At 34.1% G+C, this 16,720-nt stretch overlaps 1 protein-coding gene across 4 annotated transcripts in view; it reads right to left on the bottom strand.

Annotated features, from left to right (window-relative positions):
• Window positions 1–16,720, bottom strand: part of SLC16A7 (solute carrier family 16 member 7) — a 170,342-nt gene that overhangs the window by 5,701 nt on the left and 147,921 nt on the right. For all 4 annotated transcript variants that reach the window (XM_023210624.1, XM_023210625.1, XM_023210626.1 and 1 more), the window contains 2 exons: window positions 4,594–4,737; window positions 147–965 (listed from right to left, as the gene is read on the bottom strand). In XM_023210624.1, coding sequence (XP_023066392.1) covers window positions 147–965; window positions 4,594–4,737 — 963 coding nt within the window. The remainder of the gene's footprint in view (window positions 1–146; window positions 966–4,593; window positions 4,738–16,720) is intronic.

The raw sequence follows: 16,720 nt of genomic DNA, 5'->3' as shown, positions 1-16,720 counted from the left end.
CGCCACTGCACTCCAGCCCGGGCAACAGAGCGAGACTCCGTCTCGAGAGAAAAAAAAAAAAAAAAAAAAAAAATCTGTATATAAAGTCTCAGTTAATGGTTATTAATTTTATGCTTTATATTTTTCTTGATGAAAAATGTTCTTACCAGCAAGAGGAGGGCCAAGAAGAACTGGGCCACACTCCACAACTGTGACAAGTCCGACGGCACTGGAAAATCTTGGTGCACCCACGAGGTCCATGAGAGTTTCAAAGAGAACACTGCTAACACTCCCAAATCCAAGGCCAAAAAATATAGCATATAATACCAGGCTTGTGTAGTCCTCTGCCAGCGGGCACAAGAGATGACACACTCCATTGAACATGATTGCAAAACTGAAGAAGTACTGAATTCGAGGTCGAATATATTTGGAGTTTGCAATTAATCCTACAGAAGGCCTAGCAAACATATCAACGAAAGCCATAATAGATAGCAGAAAAGCTGCCGAGTACTCATCAATTCCCTGGTCTTTAGCATATGGAGCCAAGAATATAATGGGGGCAAAAAAACCTAGGAACATAATGACATTTCCAGACAGATATATCAGAAATCCTCTATGCTTAAAAAGGGAGAAATCTAAATACTTATTAACTTTTTCCCAAGTTGATTTCTTCGGTTTGATTTTCTTCTGGCCTGAATCGTCTTCTGTTATGACAGTCTTATTTTTAGACTTAGAAGTGGTTTGACTGGGTCCAAGGGGTCTCATGAGGGACCCAGCCACACAGGCATTCAAAAGTAGACTTCCCAAAATCAGGAAACTTCCTTTCCAGCCAAAAGTATTAAAAAGGTACTGATTGAAAGGAGCCAATGAACTTAAGAAAACAGGACTTCCTGCCATGGCCAATCCATTTGCCATGGGTCGCTTCCTATAGAAGTATTTGCCAATTATTGTTAAGGCAGGTTGCAGATTGAAGGCTAAACCTAAACCTAAAAAGAACAAAACAAAAGTGGGGGAAAACACAAACACATTATGGCACTCACAAAAGAAATTACTCCTCAAAATGTACATTCAAGTGGGAAAGGCAGAATTAAAAATGCAATATGAGATAGTACATTTTGATTATTATAAATGTAATTGCACAAAAACAAAAAGGTTTTCATAACTGAACACTTGAAATGACAGTTTCATATTCCTTTAATTTTAAAGCACAAAATTAAAACTAAGAATTTCTACTGATACATCAACAGTCATACAATAGGTTGAAACTAGGACAAAATTATTAGTTCTCAATTAAAATTTAATTACACAGATCCTTTCCTCTTGACATATACTTAAATACACATATATGGAATAGATTTCTTCCTTGTGAGCAAGAGGGCAATATAAAGGTGTGAATACTTTCCTTTTGGCATTGAAGAATTACAAACAAACTAAAAAGGTCATAATTTGTAACAATCTTATGTCTCCCCATAAACATTTGCTTCAACACCATGCAAATAACAAAAACAGTAATGAATGTATGCCATTAATTTCATGCTCTACATCCCTCATATTCCACATTTAATGTATATAGATGCACATGTGTGCTAAGTAAAAAGGAATGTTTTGCTTGAAACATAGTTTTTAATTCAGGGATTAACGCTGATTGTTTATATGAGCCAAAGTCCCCACTGTCTAGTGAGCTCCTTGGCAGTGTTGAGTGTCACCTTTGGAAAATTAATTACCTCTTGTAGCTCACTAAGGTACTACTGAGCGATTGTAATAAATAAGGTCCTTTAAAAAGTACATTGACTGAGGCCGGGCGCGGTGGCTCATGCCTGTAATCCCAGCACTTTGGGAGGCTGGGGCAGATGGATCACGATGTCAGGAGATAGAGACCATCCTGGCCAACATGATGAAACCCCGTCTCTACTAAAAATACAAAAATTAGCCAGACACGGTGGCAGGTGCCTGTAATCCCAGCTACTCGGGAGGCTGAAGCAAGAGAGTTGCTTGAACTGAGGAGGCAGAGATTGCAGTGAGCCGAGATCACACCACTGTACTTTAGTCTGGTGACAGAGCAAGACTCTGTCTCAGGAAAGAAAAAAAAAAAAAAAGTACATTGATTTACATAAAATTGACTTATATAACTATCTGTTGGTTTTCCTTAAACTAGGCATTACTCTATATTTATTTTAGGGGCTAGAGAGGTAAGAGTTCTTCTATATTTACTAATTTACCTAAATTGAAACAGTTCTGTAAAGTGGTTAAGTATTCCAGTTGTGAAATACACAGGTCTGTGTACAATACTCCTACCCTTTAATACACACATTTTCTATAAGTAAGAGGACCCCTAAAAGCTGACAAGAAGGAACAAGAACATGCTTTGGCGAGTAACAGAAGCATGTTCTCTAACACTATACCTCAGCCATACCTGTGAGAAATGCGGAATGAGTGTAATTAAATCCGATTTATAAATAACAAAACCGACCAGCCTATGGTCAAGTAGCTTGTAAGTAGAAGAACCCAAACTAAAATCCAGGTATTATGGTTCAGAGCTTAAGGTTTTTTTATCTTATATCATTTTCCCCATTCTGTCGCCTGGAACTTTTGCCTTCAAATGTTAATCCATATTTTCATTTGGAAATAGTTGCCATCCCTTTCTCATTCTGGCATGGTAAAACAAACATAGACCTGAAATCAGTAGAACTGATCTGCTCCAAAAAAGTACCTATTTTATATTACTGGGCAAACACTTAGACTTCCTGAACTCAACTTCACCTAACAACACAAAAAGATTTTGCCAAAATAAAGTAAGTTCTAGAACTGTAAGATGTTAAATAAATGGCATTGTGATTATCTGCAAACATTTATTTATGAACAGTAAAATTCTGGGTACTCTGTAAAGTACTATGTATTCATTTTTTACATTAATCATTCTAATAACTCCTTTAAAAAGACCTATTATTTATCTAATGTTATAGACAAAGAAGCTTAGGTATAAGGAGGTTAACGTACCCATGATCACACAGATAATATGTGTCATCAAGTTTAAATGCTAGATCTATCTACTTTTGGAAACCGAAGTCAAAGTACTTGCTGATAATGATTTAAAGTAAATCCCTCATAGATGGACTTAATAATTAACTTTGGGGGCATCAAAGTATTTGAGAGGCAAAGAATACAATTGTAAGTTGGAACACCAATAATGCCATTTATATCTGCAGTGCAGGAAATAACAAAATCATCTTTTCCCTACTTGTAGGCCTATCCCAACTTCTACAGTCAAATGCAGTGGTCAATTTCTCTACACAAAAGAAAATGCACTCTCTTCGCTATAACAATGCTTAGATATAAGATGGTTTTCATTTATAATATTAAATGCATTTTATTATACCAAAAAAAGGAGAGAGATGTGGGTAGATTGTAAAGAGAAAGATTTTAACATCACGATTACTGTAAGCCTCAATAAATTTTTTTCATCAAATGATACATGAGTGTAAGATTACACAAGTGTAAATATGTTTGCCTTTTTATCTCTGGGCAGAAAGGAAAGATTCAGTCTCTTTATACATTGAAGTCCAATTTTTCCTAATATGTTGAATATAAATTTGTAATGCAATTTTCTATTTAGACTAATAAAAAATAGTGATTTTTCAAGTGTACATATTGTTGTCAGTTTGAGTCAGTAGATATGTGCATGAGAAACAACTATATTCAAGTGACAGTAGATCATTTTTAATATTTGTGTTAGAAGAAAATGTGGCTCACCAAGCTTTTAAACAGGATCATTTCAGTAAGAAAAAGAAGGAACAGAGTCAATGAGCTCTACCACTAATCAGAACAAGCAACAATAATTTTATTGTTGACGCTAAATCAGTGCATCTAGAAAATCTCTCTCTGGTGGCCGGGCGCGGTGGCTCAAGCCTGTAATCCCAGCACTTTGGGAGGCCGAGACGGGCGGATCACGAGGTCAGGAGATCGAGACCATCCTGGCTAACACGGTGAAACCCCGTCTCTACTAAAAAATACAAAAAACTAGCCGGGCGAGGTGGCGGGCGCCTGTAGTCCCAGCTACTCCGGAGGCTGAGGCAGGAGAATGGTCTAAACCCGGGAGGCAGAGCTTGCAGTGAGCTGAGATCCGGCCACTACACTCCAGTCCTGGCGACAGAGCAAGACTCCGCCTCAAAAAAAAAAAAAAAGAAAAGAAAAGAAAATATCTCTCTGGCATCGTTTGACGGAGTGGAGAGTCAGATAGATACTGCAAATGGAAATAAGTCATGAAAATAAGTTTTATAATAATGAAGGTATTTATTTACATCAGAAAGTCTGTGTCCAACAACACCATCTCCATTGGCTGAAAAGTAAAAAGCAAAAAAGGAAAAAAAAAAAACAACTACAGCTATTTTATTATAAATTTATATGATAAAATGTAACTTTCTTATTTTTTTAAAAAATGAAATGTTTGGCCTTATATAGCTTGAATTTCAATGTACTAGATGGAAATACTTTAAAACTGCATTGTTTAAAAAAAGTAAATTCAAAGAAAATAAGAATTTTCTAGTGTTCATTCTTCTCATAGAGCTTTGAAAATAACAGAAGAGTTAAGAATAAACTAAAGACTAAACGACTTACCTGTAATGAATCCCACGGTGAGGTATAGCTGGATCACGCTGCTACTGAAGGAGGCCAACACCATTCCAAGACAGCATAATAAGCCGCCTGCTATCACCACCGGCCGGCTGCCGTATTTATTCACCAAAACACTACTTATAGGACCTAGAGCAGAGGGGAGATAAAGAAATACTCAGTTGCTATTGTCATTTATTTGTTTATCTTTAACATCCAATCATTTGGAAAGGCAAGAAAGCACATTTTAATGGTCAGAGGAGAAGTATTAGTTCACATGAAATATAATGAGAACTTTCCAATACCTCACAAATGATCAGTTTGACAGGTTATTTTCAGTCATATGTATAAAAGCACATGAAATAATAAATTAGAAGTGTTGAACATATATTTTGTTGTAACCATAATCATTCAAATCTTGATGGAAAAGTTTTTCAATAGAACATAGCTAAAATATACAATATATGTTAAGAGATGCAGGTAAATTTATGTAATAAAAAATCTAGGAATTACATAAATGACTTGTCTGTTAAAATTTTATTTTTGAGAATAATGTGTGTATACACATACATATGCCATTAATTAGAGCTGAAATTGTTTTTTAAAATTATCTTCAACAATGATTTTTTTTAATACCATAATTTATTGATTCTAAGACATCTATTGTTTTCACATCCTATCATATTAGCAATAAGGCTGTCTTACACCTAATGACTTCTTCCAATCTAGGTTCATCAAGAGGTAGTCATGGTAGTAATGTTGTTATCATGGACTATGCATGTTTGAATTTGCTTATTATTTCCTGTGGCTCGATTGGACAATGCTTAATCACATTTCAATAGAACCTTTTAAGGAGCATTTGAAAAACGAATATAAATATGAATCCTGATTTCTGCCTGAAAGATCTTCTGTTGACACATTCTAGTAAGGTAGAGTAAATAGCAACATCAAAACTTAAAGACTGGGTGCAGCTCTTTGGATGAAATTACTAGAAAAAATGGTGGATCTCTCTGTTAAAATATATTGCACACTGACAAAGAGAATAAGCTTAGGTGTGAGATGTGAATGTTGAAAACTCAGACTCCAAAGTAATTTAGAAGAGTCAGATAGTGAAAGGGAAGAAGGTTTAGGAATGTCTTACCAATTTTTTAATGTATATTTTCCAATGTATGTCTGTGTGTGCATATACATAAAATATTCACAAGTGATTAAAATTATTAAAATAATCTGCATTTAAGTCTAAAAAAGTTCTTTTGGTAGTTATAAAAATTCTAAATGTTGAGAAACGGTGTTTTACGTCAGTGACAGTATTCTTTTCTTTCTTGGTATACTATAAAATAACAGTGCAACTTAATAATTGAGACTATCTTAGACTCAATGAAACTTCATAGTATTTTATGGGACTTGTCAATGTATAAATGGCTTGCTTTGACATTTCATTCTTAAATTAAAATTGTATTTCATTGGAAACTAGGGTCACTATTTGGAGGAAATAAATACTATGTTAGGTCAGAATTTTCAATCAAATATTTGGCCTAAAAATTTTTTAGCTAATACTATGGTGTTAAGAATTTCCAAGTGTATTGTATTTGAGAATTTTTACATGGATCATATATAAAACACATTGAGATTCATTTATCAATGCACCCATATCCTTTTATACAAATATAACTATGATTTTTATTCTGCAAAAAAAAAATGTAAAATTAAACTTCAATGCCTACTACTATTTATTACTCCACAATATCTTTTGAAAGAATATTGGTAATAACACACAGTTTCAGAAAGAGAGAACTTAAACACAGAATACAAAGGTTTGCATTTATAATAGCAATCAACATAAAACTCTAAAAAGGCCACATGAAAGCTCTATAAAAACAACAGGGATTGGAGGGAAGAAATCAATGTAAATTGTACCAGTTGTATAAAAAGAATATAATTATGTCCCTAACATGGTAAAGTTCACCTGAAGAGCTGAAGAAAATAAATAATTATACATGTAGAGAATATATATAACATATATTATATAAGACATACCCCAGAGACATTGCAGGTGAGGTTCCAGAGAACCTTGATAAAGCAAATATTGCAGTAAAGTGAGTCACAAATTTTTTGGTTTCTCTGCATATAAAAGTTATGTTTACACTTTACACACTATATTAAGTGTGCAAAGAATTATATCCAAAAAGTGCACATAACTTAATTAAAAATATTTTATTGCTAAAACATTTAATGATAATCTGAGCCTTCAGTGATTTTCAGTCTTTTTCTAGTGGAGGGTCCTGTCTTGATGTTGATGGCTGCTGACTGATCGGGGTGGCAGTTGCTAAAGGCTGGGGTAGCTGTGGCAATCTTGTTGTTGTTGTTGTTGAGACAGGGTCTTGCTCTGTCACCCAGGCTGGAGTGCAGTGGATTGATCATAGCTCACTGAGGCCTTGACCCCCTAGACTCAAGACCCTCCCAACTAAGTCTCCCTAGTACCTGGGACCACAGGTGTGTGCCACCACTACTGGCTATTCTTTTTAATTTTTTTCGTAGAGATGGGGCCTTGCTATGTTGCCCAGGCTGGTCTTGAATTCCTGGGCTCAAGTGATACTACCACCTAAGCCTCCCCAAATGCTGGGATTATAGGTGTGAGCCATTGTGCCTTGCTGGCAATTGCTTAAAATAAGACGAACAGGTTTGCTGCATCAGCTGACTCTTCCTTTCATGCAAGAGTTCTTTGTAGCATGTGATGTCATTTGACAGCATTTTACCCACAGTAGAACTTTCAAAATTTGAGTCAGTTCTCTCAAATCCTGCCACTGCTTTGTCAACTAAGTTTATGTAATATTCCAAATCTTTTCCAGTCATATCAACAATATTTACAGCATTTCCTTCAGGAGTAAATTGTATTTCAAGAAACCACCTTCTTGGCTCATCCATAAGAAACAACTCTTCCTTGATTCAAGTTTCATAAGATTGCAGCAATCTAGTCACATCTTCAGGCTCCACTTCTAATTCTAGTTCTCTTGCTATTTCTACAACATCTGCAGTTACTTACTTCACTGAAGTCCTGAACCTCTTAAAGTCACCCATGAGGATTGAAATCAACTTCCTCCAAACTCCTGTTAATGTTGGTATTTTGACCTCCTCCCATAAATAATGAATGATTGTAATGTTATCTAGAACGGCAAATCCTTTCCAGAAAGTTTTCCATCTCCTTTTCCCAGATCCATCAGAGGAATCATGTATGGCAGCTGTAAGCTTACAAAATGTATCTAAGTTTTAAGAATTGAAAGTTGAAATGACTCCTTGATTCACGAGCTGCAGAATGAATGTTGTATTATCAAGCATGAAAACAATATTAACCTTCTTGTACATCTCTATCAGAACTCTTGGGTGGCCCAGGTACATTGCCAGTAAGCAGTAATATTTTATAATATTTTGAAAGGAACTTTTCTTCTTAGCAGCAGGTCTCAACAGTGGGCTTAAAATATTCAGCAAACTATGCTGTAAACAAATGTGCTATTATACAGACTTTGCTGTTCCATTTATAAAACACAGGCAGAACAGATTTGGCATAATTATTAAGGGCCCCCGAATTTTCAGAATAGTAAATGAGCTTTGCTTCAACTTAAAGTCGCCAGTTTCACTGGCCCCTAACAAGAGAGTCAGCTTGTCCTTTGAATCTTTGAAGACAAGCATTGACTTCTGCTCTCTACCTATAAAAGTCCTAGATAGCATCTCCTCCCAATAGAAGGCTATTTCATCCACACTGACAATCTGTTGTTCAGTGTAGTTACCTTCATCAATGATCTTAGCTAGATCTTTAGGATAACTTGCTGCAGTTTCTAATCAGCATTTGTTGCATCACCTTTCACTTTTATGTTAGCAAGATGGCTTCTTTCCTCAAACCTCATGAATCAACATTTACTAGCTTCAAACTATTCTTTTGCAGGTTCCTTACCTTCAATAGAACTGAAGACAGTTAGGGCCCTGCTCTGGATTAGGCTCTGGCTTAGGGAATGTCGTGGGTGGTTTGATTTGTATACAAACTTCTAAAACTTTCTTCACTTTTCCTTTGCATTCACAACTTGGCTAACTTTAGTGCTAGAGACCTAGCTTTCAGCACCTTTCTCATAAAGGTGAATCATTTCTAGCTTTTGATTTAAAATGAGAGACTTGTGACTATTCCTTTCACTTGAACACTTAGAGGCCACTGTAGGTTTATTAAGTGGCTTTATTTCAATACTGTTATATCTCAGACAATAGAGAGGCCCTAGAAGAGGGGGAGAGATAGCAGAGCAGCTGGTCTATGGAGCAGTGAGAACACACACAACATTAAACTTACCCTCTTATATGGGTACAGTTTATGGCACCCAAAAACAATTACAATAGCAACATCAAAGATAACCATAACAGATATAATAATAATAAGACTTTGAAATACTGTGAGAATTACCAAAATGTGACACAAGACACAAAGTCAGCACATGCTGTCAGGAAAAATAGTGCCAACAGAGTTTCTGAAGGCAAGGTTGCCACAAACCTTTAATTTGTAATTAATGCAGTATTTGCTAAGTGCAATGAAGTGAAGTGCAATAAGTAGAAGTATACCTGTATTCCAATTTTTCGATTTTTTGCCTCTAAATGATACAAGGGCAGTATAGTTATTTTCATTTCTTAAGTTTTGGTAAATGTTTTTGATATACTTCTCAGAAATGCTAAGTTTATTGACTAGAAATAATCTTTTTGTTAATCAGATGGTTTCCAGTTTTCTGCTTTTCATAATATTGAGGACAATTCAAATGAATTGTCAGCCCACAGATCATTACAAATAACATTTGATAATAAATCATTATGTGATTTTTGGCAAGTTCAAATAATTGACTAATACTGAAAATAAAATACTTTCCACTGTCATCTACTTTATTATGTGAACAAGTTACTCAGCATGTACCTCAATTAAAAACCAAGAAAAACCAAGAAAGAAATACAGTGGAGACAAAAACCTGTATCTGCTTAGCTAACACTAAAATATATTCATCTATAGATACACAGGATGGCTACTGATTTCATTAAAAGACACATTTCGAGTCAAATGTTTACATTTTATTTAGTAATTATCTTATTTTGATTGGAATCTGCTATAACAGTATTATAATAGAATATCTTAACCATGTAGTGTCTTATGATCCCAGAAAAAATTTTTAAAATTAGATATATGTGGAATGTTTTTGCAAATAAAAATAAAATGAATTGAAATACTTAAACCCATGAAAATAATTTGCAGAGATGTAACAAAAATATAAGTTCAAATATGGACTAAATACAGAATTTATCATTTTTCTATCCCATGATCATTCATTTATTTTTAAATGATTGATATTGAGCATCAGATTTTTTTTTTTTTTTTGAGAAAGATGAAGTCTCATTATGATGCTCAGTTTGAAGTACAGTGGCTATTCCTAGGCACTATTATAGTGCACTGCAGTCTCAAACTCTGGACCTCAAGTGATCCTCCCAGCTCAGCCTCCCGAGCAGCTAGGCTGTACTTAGCCTGACTAATTTTGATATTGAGATTCCATTGTTGTTTTAGAAAGAAGTTATTGTTTCTGTTCTTATATAAAAATTTGTAGTAGAAAGAAAATTCAAAAGAAATTTTTAGACATTTTTTAGTTCTGGGAATGATTGTTTTACACTGAATATGTTCCTTATGGACAATTTGCAGTCAGTGGATAATTTTAGAGATATAAATTTTAGAGATAATTTTAGAGATACAAAGCAACAGCACAGCTTTTCAGAATTTTATAAGATCTTTCATTCAATTCACAATGTGTCATAACTATACAAATAGTATAATAAAAGAAATGTAATTATGAATTTATCTTAACACATTCCATTTGGATATTCAAGCTAAAATGAAACAATTTAATAAGCAAACTTTTCATGAAGAGTTTCAAGAGAGTGTATAAAAAGAAAGGCTCCTTACTCATCCCATTTTATTCTGGCTTATGATATGAAAATTATAAAAATTTCTCAAATAGCAGGTGAAAAACAGAACAATTTTGACTCCAGAAACAGAGAAAATTCATATGACACAGTAGAATGACCCTCTGCATTTGTTCTCCTTGAGTCAGTTTATATTAGAGAACAATTCAGCCAGAGCTTAAGTATGCCATTCATTCTATGGGTGGTAGCCTGATGTGGGCCTGAAGAAAGATGGAATCCCCTTAATACAATGGGCATAATGAGTAAAAAATCATATATAACATTGCATAAACACTATGTGCTACTTATTTCTCCCATAAAATGACCATGTTTAGGACTGCTCTGTTAGTAAATATGGAATGACACCCAGATAACATGAAAATGCTCTCAATTTCTGTTTAGAAGCTTGAAACCAAGGGATCAAATAGATAAATATGTGAAAACAAATGAGTAGCCCTGCCAAGAGTTTCCTTGGGCATTTTGGCATTGTCATTTCCAAGGAATTATGCCTGGGCCTCAGGCATTCTTCTGTTTCTTGCCAAGAATGTGTGTGGTTCACATGAAATAGCTACTGTTTAAGTTGATGTTCATTGATTTACACATGTACTCATGGTACATATTTTCAGAAAGCAATCTATGCTACAAATAAAACTATATACTACAATTTGGTATCATTGTGATTAGTTAGAAAGAAAAATTAAATAAAATTTATATGAGCCAAACAACGCAACAGTAATAAAAGAGTTGAACAAATAGATTCAGGTGTAAAAGGGAGTCTATGGTAAATCACTGTTTTCTATAGTCTTTGTATAACCAATTACTAGAGAGTTATATAAATGCATTGAGATTTTATATGTGCCATTACCAATAATAAAACATTTATGTACCTTAAGTAGTACATTTACCAATCCAAATATTGGAAAAGTTAGAAACCTAACCATCAGACTTTGAGAGAACACAAATGCTTCTAAAACAGAAGACGAAAAAAGAAAGCTAAATCTTACCAACCAAGTATTTAACAATAAATAGTTCCATGTTCCTAGGAATGATTCTGATTGAGTAAAGCTTCACTGAATCCTAAAGGATGTGGAGATCAAAAAGTTTTCAAATATTCTACCTGTAAACACAAGTACATTTTGTAGTAACTTCTTCAATTAAATATCATATTGTCAAGACATATGTGAATTTTTTTAATATTTAAAGTATTTGAAGACTAGTTGTTTAAAAAATACACTTGGTTTAATATTTAACAGAAGAATGCATGCACAATGTTACAATATATTTCACTAACAACAATGAAACCATTCACCAATCTGCTCCTTGCTTCAAGTCTTTTTATTACAGTAGTCCCCCTTACCCAAGGTTTCACTTTCAGTGTTTCAGTTACCTGTGGTCAACAAAGGTCCAAAAATGTTAAATGGAAATTGCAGAAATAAATAATTCATAAGTTTTAAATTGTGCAGTAGCATGATAAAATCACGTGTTGTCCTGCTTCAACCTGCTTGGGATGTGATGTGAATCTTTCCTTTGCCCTGTGTATTCAAGCTGTATAGATTACCTACCCATTAGTTACTTAGCAGCCCTCTTGGTTATCAGGTTAACAGATCGCAAGAAGAAAAAAGGCAAGTATAGTACAGTAAGATATTTTGAGAATAAGAGACCACATTCACATATCTTTTATTTAAGTATATGATTGTTCTTTTATATGAATTGTTGTTAATCTCTTCTTGTGCCTATTTTAAGGGCATATAGTGTTGAGTACTATCTGTGATTTCAGGCCACCACTGAGGGTCTTGGAACATATCTCCCACAGATAAGAAGAGATTACTGTATATGCAATTGTGGGTTTACTACGAAATGCAGCTTAATCTCCAGAGCCCTGCACTTTCATAGGTCACTTCCAAGGACCTGGGAAGACCTAGAGATGTGTTCACATGGTCATAGACTTAAGAAAATTTGAAAGGTAAGACATATTCATATTTTCTTTTTCTCAAACAGTTTCTCCCAAATGGTATAATCTTTAGAAGCAATAAAATCTAGATTTACTCCTGGAAATGCCAAAGCTTTTTGTCTGCACTCCACATAAAAGTCTCAAGTTTAGATTTACTTTAGTTTCACAAGGCCAAGTTTGAATTGTTTTGTTCTTGTAATAATGGGGTATAGTTTCTGTGTATTTCTCAGACACTAAGATCTATGATAGATTTTTAAATTAATGTGATCCACAAAACTGGGAAAATTCCAGGCTGTCCACAAGAAACATATTTATTTTCTCTATGGCCATGAAGATCAGAGGCCATCTATTTTTGATCCACACATAAATCTCATTAGGAAAATGTAATTGCTAGGTTTAAAATGTCATGCTAATATTAGTTACTAGTGCAATTTAAGGAAGAAAATGATTGTTTATATGAACTTATCAAAAATAATTTTACAGAAAAGATAGCTTTTAATATTGCATAAGTTATCCTAAACACACCATTGCATTGTTCTGTCTCTCAGAGGCACAGCATCAGAGCATTCTGAAATAAAATATTTTCCCCTGAATTTATCTCAGATATAGCCTACAAATATTTTATAAAATATTTACTATTGTGCCTTAATAACATAAATCACAAGAAAGATGTCCATTTACATTCATTAACAAAACTGTTACTTTTCTTGAAGTATAAATATTGTTTTTCATGGTTCACCAATCTGTAAAGAAACATTGGGACATAAATAAAAAACTGTATTCTAAAGGCAAATGATAAAATTAAAAGTATCTGGCAAAAAAAATGATACAATAAGAACGTGAAGGATATAACTTACTATGTTTATTTGTATCCCTAACTATTGTCAAGAGGTTTTAAGAAAAATGCCCATAAAGATGAAGTAAATCTTATTCAGTGAACAAGAAAATGGACCTATTTTAATGACCCTCAAATGTTTCCAATGATATATAAAGAACAGACTTCAACAGACAGATAAACGTGCAGCTATGTAGATAGGAAGATAGAAAGATGGATTGATTTTAACTTAACTACTATGCTAGATACCTCTTTACACTCTACCCTAAATTGCTTACTTTCATAATTCTGAAGGATAAAAGTTCCAAGTTACATGTTTATTATTAAAATACTCAGTAGCCATCAGATTAGATTAGCATATGTAGTAGTAGATTAATATATGTCCAGTTTCAGAATGGACACGTTTTTCCGTAAGTAGAAAAAAAAGTCCATACAGAAGACTCATGAAAAAAACTAATGATTGACCCAAAATATTTTCCATATCAAATTATATAATACAGCTGACAGCTCTTAAAAATGGCAACGAGACTTGGAGATGAAGCAATACATATGCGCATTAAAATAATGTTATCCTAAAGCTATCTGACAAATGAAAATAAATTTCTCATAAATTGATGCCGAAGAACCAGTTCACTGTGAATTACAGACTGATCTCAAAACAAAATGGCAAAGAGATATACATGTGGTACTGTAGCAACAATGAATAATTATCATAGTTAAGAAATTTGTTAAATTTATAGAAATGCCAATCATATGAGACAGTGGTTTACATATTCTTCTCAAATACATATTATGTACAAATAAACTGGTAATCATTAGTGACTCCACTCACATTCTGCTGGGTCTATTTTCTTGTTTCTCCCTGCTTTATTTTTTATGTCAATATTATCATTTTATTCTATTTGCATTATGAATTATTATGACTGAATTAATACCCTATAGTAATTATGCTATCCATAGTAGAGATTCTACTCCCCTTTTTTAGGATACCTCGTGCTAGTTTCATTCAAAATAAAGTTTTAACATTTAAATTTAAATTATTCCCATCTTCCCTTGTAGAGGAAGTAGCATATGAGACAGCACAGTATCTGCTGGAAAATATAGAATATCCTTTAATAAATGAAAATCTAATAATTATTCATAAGTTTTCTAAAATCTTTTTGAAAAATTTATTTTATTGTGGTAAGAACACTTAACATGACATCTACTCTCAACAAATGTTTAAGTGTACGATAAAAGCATGGTATAGTTTTTCCTAATTTTTTTGTTAATTGACAAATAAAAATTACATATGTTTGACCCTTGAACAACACACTCTGTGTATGCAGTTTGGAATGCATGGAGGATTGGTCCCCCTAACCCCTGTGTTGGACCCTGTGTTGTTCAGGAGTCAATTATATGTAATATTTATTTATCAATTAACAAAAAATAACTAATAGCTAAAATAGCTAAAAAACTAATAGCCTTCTTTTGACTCTGGAAGCCTTACTGATAACATAAATGATAGATAAACATACATTTTGTATATGTATTATATACTGTATTCTTACAATAACTGAAGCTAGCCAAAAGAAAATGCTATTAAGAAAATCATAGGAAGAGAAAGTATGTTTACTATTAATTGAGTGGAAATGGGTTATCATAAAGGTCTTAATCCTCATTGTCTTCATGTTAAGTAGGCTGAGGAGGAGGAGGAAGAGAAGTTGGCCTGGCTGACTCAGGGATGCCAGAGATGGAAGAAGTAGAGGGGGTGGAAGGGGAGGCAGGAAAGGCAGGCACACAGTGTAACTTTGTGAAACTACACAGAAATTTCCATCTGACATTTTTGTACTTTCGTTTCTCTAAAAATGTCTCTATACAGTACTAATCTTCTTCCACCATTTGCTTTAGTTTCAGTGCCTGTATCACAGAAGAGCACAAGTCATTAAAAAAACATCAAAAGCAGTCTTGAATAATCAGAACCCTCTGTCAGATTATCTAATGTCAATTTGTTTTCTGGCACTGCTTCATCTTCTTTTTATTATTATTATTATTATTATTATTATTATTATTATTATTATTATTATTATACTTTAAGTTCTGGGATACATGTGCAGAATGTACAGGTTTGTTACATAGGTAAACACGTGCCAGGGTGGTTTGCTGCACCCATCAACCCGTCACCTACATTAGGTATTTCTCCTAATGCTGTCCCTCCCCTAGTCCCTCAACTCTCGACAGGCCCCAGTGTGTGATGTTCCCCTCCCTCTGTCCATATGTTCTCATTGTTCAACTCCCACTTATGAGTGAGAACATGCGGTGTTTGCTTTTCTGTTCCTGTGTCAGTTTGCTGAGAATGATGGTTTCCAGCTTCATCAATGTCCCTGCAAAGGACATGAACTCATCCTTTTTTTTTACAGCTGCATAGTATTCCATGGTGTATATATGCCACATTTTCTTTATCCAGTCTATCACTGATGGACATTTGGGCTGGTTGCAAGTCTTTGCTATTGTGAATAGTGCTGCAGTAAACATACAAGTGTATGTGTCTTTAGAGTAGAATGATTTATAATCCTTTGAGTATATACCCATTAATGGGATCGCTGGGTCAAATTGTATTTCCAGTTCTAGATCCTTGAGTAATCGCCACACCATCTTCTACAATAGTTGAACTAATTTACACTCCCATCAACAGTGTAAAAGCATTCCTATTTCTCCACATCCTCGCCAGCATCTGTTGTTTCCTGACTTTTTAATGATCGCCATTCTAACTGGTGTGAGATGGTATCTCATTGCGGTTTTGATTTGCATTTCTCTGATGACCAGTGATAATGAGCTTTTTTTTCATGTTCGTTGGCTGCATAAACATCTTCTTTTGAGAAGTGTCTGTTCATATCCTTTGCCTACTTTTTGATGGGGTTTTCTTGTAAATTTGTTTACATTCTTTGTAGATTCTGGATATTAGTCCTTTGTCAGATGGATAGATTGTAAAAATTTTCTCCCATTCTGTAGGTGGCCTGTTCACTGATGATAGTTTCTTTTCCTGTGCAGAAGCTCCTTAGTTTAATTAGATCCCATTTGTCAATTTTAGCTTTTGTTTCCATTGCTCTTGGTATTTTAGTCATGAAGTCTTTGCCCATGCCTATGTCCTGAATGGTATTGTCCAGGTTTTCTTCTAGAGTTTTTATGGTTTTAAGTCTTATATTTATAAGTCTTTAATCCACCTTGAGTTAATTTTTGTATAAGGTGTAAAGAAGAGGTAGAGTTTCAGTTTTCTGCATATGGCTAGTCAGTTTTCCCAACACCATTTGTTAAAAAGGGAATCTTTTCCCAATTGTCCTGTTTCTTCTATGCCTTCTACTTCATTGTCTGGTGTTGGTTTGGAAACACTCATC

The sequence above is a fragment of the Piliocolobus tephrosceles genome, chromosome 10, assembly GCF_002776525.5.
Source record: "Piliocolobus tephrosceles isolate RC106 chromosome 10, ASM277652v3, whole genome shotgun sequence".
Classification (NCBI taxonomy): domain Eukaryota; kingdom Metazoa; phylum Chordata; class Mammalia; order Primates; family Cercopithecidae; genus Piliocolobus; species Piliocolobus tephrosceles.
This window is presented reverse-complemented; position numbering and strand designations above follow the sequence as displayed.